This window comes from Montipora capricornis, chromosome 3 (genome assembly GCF_036669925.1).
Source record: "Montipora capricornis isolate CH-2021 chromosome 3, ASM3666992v2, whole genome shotgun sequence".
Classification (NCBI taxonomy): domain Eukaryota; kingdom Metazoa; phylum Cnidaria; class Anthozoa; order Scleractinia; family Acroporidae; genus Montipora; species Montipora capricornis.
The window spans coordinates 47885487-47897982 of NC_090885.1; the positions used below are offsets into that span (position 1 = coordinate 47885487).

Below are 12496 nucleotides of genomic sequence, written 5' to 3' on the forward strand. Positions count from 1 at the left end.
TAGCCAAGAGGAACATACCGAGGGGTTGCAGGAAGGAATATATACCGGGTTTATCCGACATGTCTAGGCATACAACAGAGATCCATTCGACGAACACACAATCGAACTGGGCAATGAATTCTTGGCTTCTCTGTCGGTGGCTCGCAAAGAGCGATGGATGGAGACCGTGAGCAATGTGGGCTTGACCCACAATTGTAAAATGGCCTGGAAGACCATAAACAAACTGAATACTGACAGGAAACCGGAAACCACATCAGCAGCAGTAACATCAAACCAAGTCGCCCATCAATTAATTGTTAACGGAAAGCCGCTGCATGAAGAACGATGGTCCCTCAAGAAGATGAAGGATAAGATGAGCGCGGTCCTTCAGGAGTCCGACGACATGTTCCTTCCTTTCTCCAAGGAGAGATTTGAGAATGGCCTTAAAAGTCTGAAGGCTTGCAAAGCATCAGGGTTCGATGGCATCACCACCGAAATGATCCAACATTTTGGACCAAGATCTCGTAGCTGGATCCTATCATTGTTCAACAGTTGTGCCGTGGAATGCCATATACCTAAGATCTGGAGACGGGCCAAGGTCATCGCTCCTCGGAAACCGGAGAAAGAAGCCTCACTCCCAACAAGCTATCGCCCGATATCCCTCCTTTGTATACTCTACAAGTTATATGAAAGTCTTATTTTGGAACGAATATCGCCAACAGTTGAAGATCAGCTTTCGGTAAACTGGAACCCTCGTTCCTCTTTACCAATAGAATACGATCGACGGCGAGTGACTGCAACAACGTCCACCAGAAACGCCGAGGCTTCAAGTCAGGGACAACAATAGTAAAAGCGCCGTGAAAATCCTTCTCCAAAGCGAACTTTAGCAGGGGGCTACAAGGACAAATGGCGGAAACACATAGATATTGTTATCCAAAGGAAGAAAATGGGCGAAGACGTTGATACTGCTAGATTCTCGAGTTGCACAAGGCGTAAATTTGAGGCAAGCGCAGACCTACCCTGTTTTATTGGCAGTTACTATCCAAGGACATGAGATCGAACGTGTGCGGCCCGAAAAGGCGATCGACTTGCTCCCAAGCGCTATTTGACAACATAAAATCCATGTCCAAGGCTGAAATTGTATTCCCTGAAGGAACGAAAAATGTCGTTAGCGCAGACTTCAAGACGCGGTTGTCTGTGTAGACGTCCACTCTTGAGGAGGTAAGGTGCTCCTTAAATGAAAGCAGCGAATAGAGCAAAGCTTGGGCCTCGAGGACGTTAATATCCTGTGAATTGTCCAGCCAGTAATCTATGGACTCTTAAAGTGCCCATAACCCCAAAATGTTTTTTTCGCTAAAATGAATCTTTACACCTGTTCGAAACGCATTGCGGGTTCACGACCGAGTCAGAAGGAGAGTGGGGCTATTCCTGTTTTGACGTCACAATCTACTTTGCATGCATTTTTATAAAGAGTAAATGCAATGTCAATCGGTTTGTGACGTCAAAACAGAAATAGACCCACTCCCCTTCTGACTCGGTCGTGAACAAAAGATGCTTGGATTTTCGCAACTTTCAAAGCCTGTAAAATGGAAGGATTTGTTAGAAAAAGGCAAAAATGGCCACAATGCGTTTCGAACAGGTACAAAGATTCATTTTAGCGAAAAAAAGATTTTGGGGTTATGGGCACTTTAAGAGTCCATAGATTACTGGCTGGACAATTCACAGGATATTAACGTCCTCGAGGCCCAAGCTTTGCTCTATTCGCTGCTTTCATTTAAGGAGCACCTTACCTCCTCAAGAGTGGACGTAACGAACGCATGATGCTCAGTCCTTTATTGGAAGTAATCCTTCCATTCGTCAAGGAACCACCAGTACTCGATGTCAGCTCGATGGTTAGCCTCTAGCTTGACGGTTGGTCGAGAGAAACCCGAATGGCGGGAAATAGCCTTGAAAAACTTACAGTTTGGAAGCCGGAATGGCAAGACTAAAAGAAATCACTTTCCCCACAAAACGCTGAAGTATCTTCAGGCCAAGGAAAGGGGACGAGAGGATATCTTCCCTTAACGTCGCAAAGTTGATTTTTTTTTTCTTGGGGGATGAGAAAAGCTTGACGCACCGAGTCACACACGAAAGCGAGAAAACACACCGAAGTCGAAGGACTGGACTGCGACTTTTCAAGACCAATAAAATAAACCGCCTCAATGAGCAAGTAACACATGATATAAGCAGCTGCCAGGGCCCGCTGGAAGGATGGACCCCGAGTCATCCGAAGTGGAGCGGTGAAAAGCTGACCCGTGTGCCGGTCGTCAATGTATTGCGACACTGGAACCCCAATGGACCAATAAATAAACGCACAGGAAGTAAGGGGACTACAAAGGGAGGGGCTCCCTGCGTAATAGAACGCAGGGGAATGTCCCCAGAAAAGATATTGGCTTGGGCAATGCGTAGCCTTGAGACGAACGAAACACAACGAAAATAGGGAAACGAAAATATGATAGATTACTAGCAGACCCCCAAAACAGTGAACCCAACCCTCTGTTGACCCCAGGCCCCGAATCAGGTCCGGAATTGTGACGCTGAGGAGGGCCCCCAAGGTCAACAGAGAGGGGGGAAAGGACTCAACCCAAAAAACAAAACAAGGAAATGCGAATGAAGCACACACATTTATTGAATAGGCCGTACAAAAATTGCACACAGACGGTTACTGGCGTCCGCGACCTCGGCCACCACCGCGCCCAGTCTTACAATTTCGCGTTATGTGGCCCCGACCATGACAGTTATAGCACTTGACCGATTAAGGCGACAAACGACGGCGAGTGCGCTTATCGTCCAGATGGTTGCGACCTGGAGACCCCCTTCAAAATGGAAGTTCTCTCTTTGGCCATTTTGACCCTAAGGGGGTCGCCAACCAAACCGAGCATTAGGCGTTGCAAGTGACCAGACTCGAGGGACGCTTGTCTTGCCTTGACTTCGTCAAGCGGTACAGAATATTCTTCGGCCTTATCGTGGGCTTGCGTCCTCGATAGACGTACCAGTGATTCCAGCAACCCTACTGCTTCACGACGATCCAAAAGGGACGGAGGCCTGTTAGCGCGTTAGCTCAACTAGCAAAAGCCCTCTCCTGCTCCAAGAGCCTAACCTTTTCCTCCAGCTGTCGGAGTCGCTCATCCGGCTAAATAAAACGAGGGAAACAAAAGGGAGGGGCAATGAACACGAGAACCCCAACGCAAAACGCATATGCAAACCTATAATTATCTCCCTGCCGGCTCTCCAGGCAACGGGCTTTCCCGTCCATAACTAGTATAACTCGAGTTTGACACAACCATAATACTAGTGTAAACTAATGTTAAACAGGGCCACACTGGCATAAGCTGATATTTAAACGGAATCATCAAGAGGCTCTCCAGGCCACACTGGCATAAACCCATAGTCTAACAGGACTATGTAACAGCTCTCCAGGCCGCTGGCTCTCCAGGCCACGCTAGCATAGCTAATATTTAACAAATTTATGTGGCGGCTATCCAGGCCGCAGGTTGTGCAGGTCACCGCAGTATACACTCATACTCTAATAGAACTACGTCACCACTCTACAGGATGCTGGCTATCCAGGCTATACTGATATGAACTCGATATTTCGCAAAACTATATCTCAGCTCTACAGGCCGCTAGCTCTGGCCACACTGGTATAAACACATATTGAGCATAACGATGCAAAACAAAACAAAAAACACCTGAAAAGAGGCAATTAACTAAGCAAATGAGCTGCTAGACAAAAGGGGCCCAAGCAAAAGGGATATGAAACGAAAAACAAGAGCTAAGGAACGCAATAATGAACCAAGAGACAATGAAACCTAAAACTAGCCTAAAAACAAAATACATGTGGAAAGCGCTAAAAACTCCTGAAAGACGACCAAAACTAAAGGATACAAAAGCGGTGCGAAATAATAAAGAAACTGGGGAAGGAGGAAAACCCAAAAACGCGTGACTGAAAGCTACAGACGCGAAACTTTCCCCACACAAAGTGAAATTGACAACGTGGCTACGGAAATTACCTCGGACGCGGTCGCAGGAGCGGGAACATCTAAAGGCTCCACAATTGGTGCAAAAGCTGCTGGATTCGGAGCTGCTGGCGCAGCAGCAGGCAGCGGAGGCATAGCCGGTTCTTCGTGGTCAGCTGTAGCAAACACAGCTGGTGGCTGTTGTTCAGCTCAAAGAAACTTAATTAAACGCCACTTTCACTGAAGTCCGTAGAACTGACCAGGGTGCAGCTAAAACCGTGCTATTTGAAGCGAGGGCCGCAAGGCATCATGCCTGGCAGCACGCAAGCCCATCAGGACGGAATTTAACTGAGTTAAACCTTCCCGTGTTACGGGCTGACACTTTTCCGAGACGTGAATCGGGTTGTTTGCCAAGTACGTCAACACCTGGCTCCAGATCAAGACGGAAGCGTCGGGCTTGCCAAACGGGTGCGACACGGACGAACAAAGGCGGGAGTACGTGGAGGATTTTGCGTGGCACGAAGGGATCCTACCGCAATTCTTATTACGGAACCAATTCGGGTCTCCTGCACCACAATAGCAAGATGGATCTTATGCAATGCACAGTTGGAATGCGCTTCGAATAACCAACCGTTTCCTAGTGTATGTCACGATTAAGAGGGTAAGAGAATTTAAAATCTGACATCAAAAAGGTTCCTTTAACATATCGTGGAAAATATTTGCGTTTATGTTAGCTTTGGAGCACATACAAATGCGGCCGTTTTGTTATCGACGACTCCCTTTCTCCCATCTGTGAGCAAGTTATCGATAACTTAAGTCTATTTCGCAACAACCCAAACAATTTTTTAAGTCAGCGGTTCTTCTTTTCTTGTCGCTATTTTCCCAGGCTCCAGCAAAACGTACCGGCTATCGACAACTAGACTGTGTTAACACATTCCCTTTCATTAACAGTTGTCGATTCAATTTAGTTTATCGACTGTAAACGTAAACAGTCGTCGATAACAAGTAGTTGTCGACAACTAAATGTCTAGTCCGTGGAGGCCCTAAATAAATAAATAAATAAATAAATAAATAAATAAATAAATGTACATTTATATAGCGCCATCTTCCATTAATTGCCCATGGCGCTTTACAATACTGTAAAACCCTAACTATTTAAATCCTAAGAATTAATTGCGCAATACAATACAATAAGGTTACAAGTAAGAAAACTACAACTAAAGACTACAAATCAAATGCACGCTTAAAAAGATAAGTCTTAAGATTAGCCTTAAAAACTGCCTCTGATGCTGAAAACCTGATCTGGAATGGTGGTTTATTCCAGAGCCTTATTGCCGCCACGGAAAAAGCCCTTTCACCATACGTTTTAAGATTCGCTATAGGCTCATCAAGCAACCTATTGTTTGAAGATCTTAGTGTGCGACAAGAGTCATTATACCTCAATAGGTCTTTAATGTAATCAGGGGCCAGTCCATTCAGAGCTTAGTAAGTTAGCAACAACATTTTAAAAACTATCCTATAATGAACTGGCAGCGAATGTAAGCTCCATAGTAATGTTGTGATATGTTCAGGACTGCCTTCTAGTCACGGTAACAAGGCGAGCTGCTGAGTTCTGTAAAAGCTGAAGTCTATTAATCAGATTCTTAGGGAGACCGTACAGTACGGCATTACAATAATCCAAAAGCGATGTTATGTAAGCGTGAACAATAGTTTCAGTACTACTCTGGGATAGGTATCGCCTAATTTTAGCTTTACTGCTTATGTGGAAAAATGCGCTCTTCCATGTTATTTTAACGTGTTCTTTGAAGTCTAAACATTGATCGAATCCAACTCCTAAGTTCCTGACCTGTTTACCAGACTTGATTACTTCTTCGCCGACTCGTATACAGTCGAGGGGTGGTCTTGGATGATATTTAGAACTAATAACCAAAAGTTCAGTCTTATCCTGATTTAACTTAAGTTTGTTGCGCATTATCCAGTCACCAATGTCCCTAACACATAATACTACTTACGTCTTTGTGCTGATTCGGACAATTAGATGTAAAAAACGACAAGTATAGCTGTGTATCATCTGAGATGAAACGGTGTGCTGTGCTTCTTGTGGTACCCCGTAAGGTAAATGCTTCTTCGACGATTCAATTCCATTAACAGAAGCAAACCGTGTTCATGTGAGTGAAGGTAAGAATGAAACAAATTAAAAGCAATGTTCCTAATACCAAAACGATTCTGTAGTCTTGATAACAAAATCGATCGAATGATCGACAGTATCAAACTCAACCGATAAATCGAGCAATAGCCATAGCCATAGCCATAAAAATATCATATATTCTGAACAAGCGCAGTCTCTGTACTGTGATGATATTTATATACCGACTGAAATTTTTCTATAATAAGCCTTCATTATCATTAAGATGGTCCATTAAATGTGCTGCAACTGCTTTCTCCGTAACTTTGGACCAAAAAGAAAATATAAATTCGAGACAGGACGAAAGTTAGAAAATAGCTCATGATCAGCTCCACCCGTTTTTAACAATGGTCTTTCAACATGGAAACCTTGAATCTATCAGGTACTTGGCTTCTTGTAAGAGACAAATTAACTATACGAGTGATCACTGGAAGCAGATAATGACGGTACCTTTTTAAACACTGAAGATGGAATTGGATCAAGTGTACAGGATGTCGAGCATAGGTAATTCACAAAACCAGATACGTCCTCCTCGTTGGCCAGTTTAAATTCACTTATCAGCTGTTTAGCTAGACAGCTTTCAGACTCAGCATTGCATGAAGTACCTTGACCGTCATTCAGAGTTCCATCAACTTTGTCAAGATCTTTGCGAATTTTAACAATTTTGTCACTGAAATATTCCACGCATTAATGATTCGGACAAAGTACAGTTATTAGGCCCAGATGGATAAGACTGGACCAGATTGGAGTACAGAAGCTTCTCTATTGTCTTAAAAAGAAGTCCAGAGCTCCCTGAGTTTCAGTCCTGGATCATTGATGAATAAAATGAGTGCTTCGCGGAGGCAATCATGTCATTAACAACACTGTTCTGAAACACATACCGTTGTCTATCTACAGGTAATCTTGTACGTCTGGCGCCAATTACGTTTGAGCACAAGGACGAAGAACTACCTGACGGGTCCTTTCAGGGGCATAAAAATCAAGGGACTTCAAGATCCGATGAATCAGCTAACGAATCCAAATAAAACCGTGATTCATCAAACATGGATGAATTCAGCATAATCAATCGAGCGCAACTTCCTTTGGCGAATAGTCTTTCTTGGAAATTGTGCTTTATGCAATAATAAATGCATAAAAATAGCGTAACATTTGATCAGAAATCAAAGGGTCATGAACCATAACATCTTCCATAAGATTACACTGATTTCTAGTAATGATTAAATCCATGGTATAACCAAGTGTGTGAGTAGGCATAGTCGGCAATTGTTTCAGATCGAAAGATGCTATTAAATCACAAAAATGCACTGCGTTGACATCGCACGAAGAGTCCACGTGTAAATTAAAATCAACGACAACAAATTAAAAAGCTCGCCTGATGCAGTGGCCATTCCCACAAGCAGGAGAGAAAACTCACGATAAAATGTTGACAAAGGCACAGATCATCCTGATCATCTTTGAGCTCTTCAAACGAGTATCCAAGAATTCAAACGACTGAAAGGAAGTGTTCCACTCAATATGAGAGCTTTCTGGTATAAGAGGTGAAATATGTCAACAAGGGAAAGAGAGAAATAGGAGTTTATTATATGGGAGAGATCGGACATCGACATGTTCAAGCCAAACGCAATATATGAAAAGTGGAATGAAATTAGCGCTATTGGTGGAGTCCTTAAATGCGTCCTTTAAGCTCCTTGTCAGGGCAGTGCAGTCTCCCAGATTTTTATACTAATCATCTCTAATAGAGAAAAGATACTTAGCAATGTAAAGACAAGGTAATAGAGGAAACAGCTCATTTCCGGTTGCCGCCCGCATCTGAAAAACGCGCGTGCTTACTAGCGCTAGCGCCCTCGAGCTCGCGATCCGCTATATTGGAGACGTCTTGTGACTGCTACATTACCAACTATTCCACTTGTCTCTCCTGCCAGAAGGGCAGCCTGGGGAAAGTCGCTCGATTATTGATTTAGTTACTTGTTTAACATGCATTAAACTGGCGATCCTTTCGATCCAAATGACTGCTCCACAGGTAGCTAAAGAGAGATTTGGGCATGGATTAGAAGTATTTTTGAAAAATGAGTATCTGGCAGAAGCCCCACACTGTCCACATGGTAAGTTAAATTCTGGTTAATTCGGTATCGGCCACCCTGTTTTGAGAATGAAACAAAATTGAAGCAGAACCATACCACTTTTACGCGAGAGGTTGCATCTTAAGTAGGTATTTTTTCTCGGCATTTTATCCTTTTGCCTTTGGTCCTCTGTGTTGGCCACACGAACAACTGACAATTATTGGGGGAGGTTGAGCAAAATATTCGATGACTGAGTTCGTTTTTCACAATTTCAAACAATTAAATCACTTTCTGAAAGTTCAAGAAAGCGAACTGCCATTTTCCTACAAGAGCGTGGTTTCAATTATGCATGAGCAGAATATTATTTGCAGCAAAACACTTATTTGTAGGCAGTTATTTGCAGGTCACATGGTGGGCTCTCAGCCAATGAATAGTAAGGGAAAAAAAACATCAAATGATAAAGTCCATGGTCTGGCTCATGTTTGTATGAGTACATCTCATTCCCCCAGCCCTACCAAGTAGGCTGTGGCTATATTTGGCTGGCACCCAGGCAAGGTTTTGAATAGACTTGAGGACCGGCAGTTAGACGTTTCTGTGAAGTAAAACAACATATTCAATACCAAACCTCAAACAGTATTAAACCTGGGTTGACTGCACGTCAAGTGCTGCTCGTGATCACTGAGCCACTGAGGCTTGGTGACAGATATTGGTATTTTTTACACATGTATCATGTTACCATTAGTTTGTAGGCAAACTGGAGTGCTAGTCAGGCTAACTGAAGTGCTTTTTAGGCCTAACCTATAAAAAAGTTTTGACTGCTGTGCATTTAGTGTATTCAAGAGCTTGTCCAGCTGCAGGGTTCTCCCTAGTTTTCAGCGTAAATGGTAAGGGACTTTTTCAAACCGGTAAAGCAATTGATTAACGTTGGACGTTCTGCAAAGAATAAGTGACTTCTGAGCATTTGCAGGCGGTAATAAGTGCTCTTACAAGCGGTAAATTTTACCGGTTACCGCCTGATAAGGAGAACCCTGCGGCTGCCGGGCATTTAGACACTTTTTACTGCATAATAATTATTATTGTGCTTGTGGATCCACAACAACTTTGACAATGTTATGATGTAATTGTATCATCAATAAGAGGACACACACATAAAAACTGGTGTCAATTAACTTTGTTTTTTACAATACTATTGATCTCAGGTGTCCTTTCAAATGACTTTTTTTTCAACCTGCTTCATGGACACCGTTGAGCTTGTTCTGCGGTTTGAAAAATGCTGATCACATGATAAGAAATTCTTTCTCGCGGGCGGCAAAAGATGAACTGGGGCCAAATAAAATTTAAACCGTTGCCTAACCAAGAATTCAAGAAAATGGGGTGTATGTTTTTTATTTTATCCCTTCAAGGTGCAACTGATAAAAATGATTCAACAGTTATTCCAGACTGTGCATCATTGAATGTTTACAGTAACCTGAAACATTTTAAATTTCCAAGTCAGTTATCGTTGTATGTCAGATCTTAAAATCCATAATTTATCACAAAATCTCAAGACAGATTTCCTTATTATGTCAGGGAAGGATTTCAAAGAACAATTGAAAAAAGACCCTCTCTATAAAGTGGACAGACGCCTTTTAAATGAAAGGTAATGTTTTCAAGGTGGGAACATATATTTCATGCAATGATGAAGCAGGTTTAGTATACTTTAAACTTGTACTGGAAAATATCCATTTCTTATCAGTGAAATTACTGTAAGTCGTTTTATTACATAATGTACATGTAGATAAAAGATGAAAGGGCAAAAGTTAAATACCAGAAATGAAATTTGTCACTGCGATGTTTAACAGTACAGTATATGACAATCATAGTAATGAAATTGAACAATAAAATTTGAAATAACCTGCATTGCATATTTTTTGTAGTGTATCAATAATACGTTATTGAAACTAAAGGCAGTAACAAAGTTAAACATTTATTGAACAGTAACGACAACCTTACAAGTGTGTCCCACAAGAAAACTGGCTGTTGAAACGCAAGGCAACTGGTATTTACACAGAAATGTCAATACTCCCAGAGCACATCTTAAAGTGAATAACAGGGAAAGAGTAAACACAGAAAAACTGTGAAGTTTCGGTCATTTATCAGATTTACGGCATCTACCAGAAGGGATAATCCAGAATAATTTATGATTGCTGCTTCTCCTGGCTGACCCGGGGTCTGTGTTTGGTGTAGTGACATGATCCCTTGTGGATAATGTACGTTTCTTTCATTGAAGCAATTTCTCGCTGATCATCAAGACTGTCTTGCTAAAGTGTTCAAAGCTTGTAAACTCAAGGGATGTCTTTGGCATTCGATACAATGTACGATTCGAACCGATCGAATCCATCCCTGTAAAAAGTCTTAAACTAAACGGTCGCCATAATTCCTACGATCAAGAAAACAGATTCGAGTTGACATTTCATTTGGCGCCAGGTTGAACTTTTGCTGCTCGTGAACAAGAATTTTTCATCACATGAGCATTAATTTTTTCAAACTGCAGAACGACCCCAATGGTGTGTGGAGCAGGGTTAAAAAAAGCCACTTGAAAGGACGCTGAGATCAATAGTATCAAAAATGAAATAGGGTCTATTTCCTGAGTTAAATGAACAGAAATAATATGCAAACACTAAAATGTTAGCAGTTTAACTTTTCTTGTATGCTCATTGGCTATAAATAACAAATTCTAAAATTTCATTGGCTTTAAAAACTTGACAATCACGCCACCAACTTGTTTCAATTAAAAATTCTGTTCAAGAATCGAAATGGGATCAAAAACCCGTGTGGTGATCAAAAATGTGGGTGGCTTCAAGAAAATTAAGCCATTTTGAGATAGGAACATTGTTCAGTAAACATCTCAACTTTCACGCTTGAGGTTACCGGTAAGTCTGCAAAACTGAAGTCAAACAGGTTCAAGTCTGGCAAATCCTCCAAATTGATATTTTCAGCTTGCATAAATTACAATTTTATGTGTCTGTTCTCTTATTGAGTGAAAAGAAAATACCGGTAGTCAATCAGCATGCAAGAAATTGCTCAGTTACATGTACATGTGTCGTAAAAATGTATTTTGTTCTCATGCAACAGAAACTGTTCTGGGGTACATGTCATTATTTTACCATTCTTTCAAAGGGTTAATTGATTGGAATGGACATCTTGAATTGCCAGTTGCACTCTGCGACACTACACAAAATGGATGTGTACCAGATGGGTAGTTGGACCAGGTTGACCTGCTTACTCCTCAAGTCATTTGCTATTGTCTTACAAACACACACACATGTTTACCAATAATGCAAGTACTAAATTGTGTGCCCCAGAGCACAAATTTGTGTGAATGTATTGTTTTTCTAGTGGTTGAGAAGACAATGCCTAAATATCTTTGTCATGGTTATTTTTAGAGTCCAAAATTAAATATGCATTCTACACTTTGTTGCATTATTTTGTTTTTGTAGGTCCAATGCTCCTGTTTGAGAGATTTTTCAAAGATGGTCGTTCATCTTGTAGGTTCTTTGCTTGCTCAGCAGCCAGAGACAGAAAGGGCTGTGCATTTTTTCAGTGGGAAGGAGAGAAAATCTCGGAAACCAGGAAAAATGCTCATAGACAAATAGTGCAGGATTTCAGAGAACCATACAGACAGGCTTGTGATGGGTACAACAAATTGTTTGGTAATTTGGATGACAAGCGAAGACAAAATTGGTTGTTTTGTCATTCTTGTGACACCCTGTTGGTACTTAAAGAAAAGAAAAACCACCTAGCACACGATTGTGAGGAATCTGGGGATTTATCCAAACCGACAATGATTTTGAGACCAAGAGAAAATGAGAAGACACAAGCAGTAAGTGTGAGAGTTACCTACATTATCACACAAAACATGTACTAGTTTTGTATATTTCTTTTTTTTGACTCCACATTTTTGTTTGCAGCAATACTTCTTTTCAAGGAAGGCTACAGAATTTCTTGTGGATCTTGTGAAAGGTTTAGGTTTCAAGAATGTCATCTGTGTAGGTACTCCAAGGTACTGTATAAGTAGCATAATACCTGAACAGAAAGTCAAACATTTGTCTTTTTTTAATTAACGTCGTACCAAAACTGATTTAAGTGTAACCCTTTCAGTTCCAAGGGGTTCCCTTATTAATCAGTCAAATTGTCTGTGGTTTAAGAGAAACATCTGAAAGTATCAATATTGGACGACTTACTACAATCATGTCTTTTTTTTTTTAACATGGGAGTATATTTTAATGATTTTG

At 41.5% G+C, this 12496-nt stretch overlaps 1 protein-coding gene across 8 annotated transcripts in view; it reads left to right on the top strand.

Moving 5' to 3' along the window:
• Nucleotides 1–7426: 7426 nt before the first annotated feature.
• LOC138043297 (rRNA N6-adenosine-methyltransferase ZCCHC4-like) overlaps nucleotides 7427–12496 on the top strand; it is a 38546-nt gene continuing 33476 nt past the window's right edge. For 6 of the 8 annotated variants that reach the window (XM_068889495.1, XM_068889498.1, XM_068889497.1 and 3 more), the window contains exons 1-4: nucleotides 7427–8264; nucleotides 9792–9861; nucleotides 11754–12084; nucleotides 12173–12264. In XM_068889495.1, coding sequence (XP_068745596.1) covers nucleotides 8168–8264; nucleotides 9792–9861; nucleotides 11754–12084; nucleotides 12173–12264 — 590 coding nt within the window. In that variant the 5' untranslated portion in view covers nucleotides 7427–8167. Of the gene's footprint in view, nucleotides 8265–9791; nucleotides 9862–11701; nucleotides 12085–12172; nucleotides 12265–12496 lie in introns of all 8 variants that reach the window. The other 2 variants (XM_068889503.1, XM_068889502.1) reach the window with 2 other exon arrangements.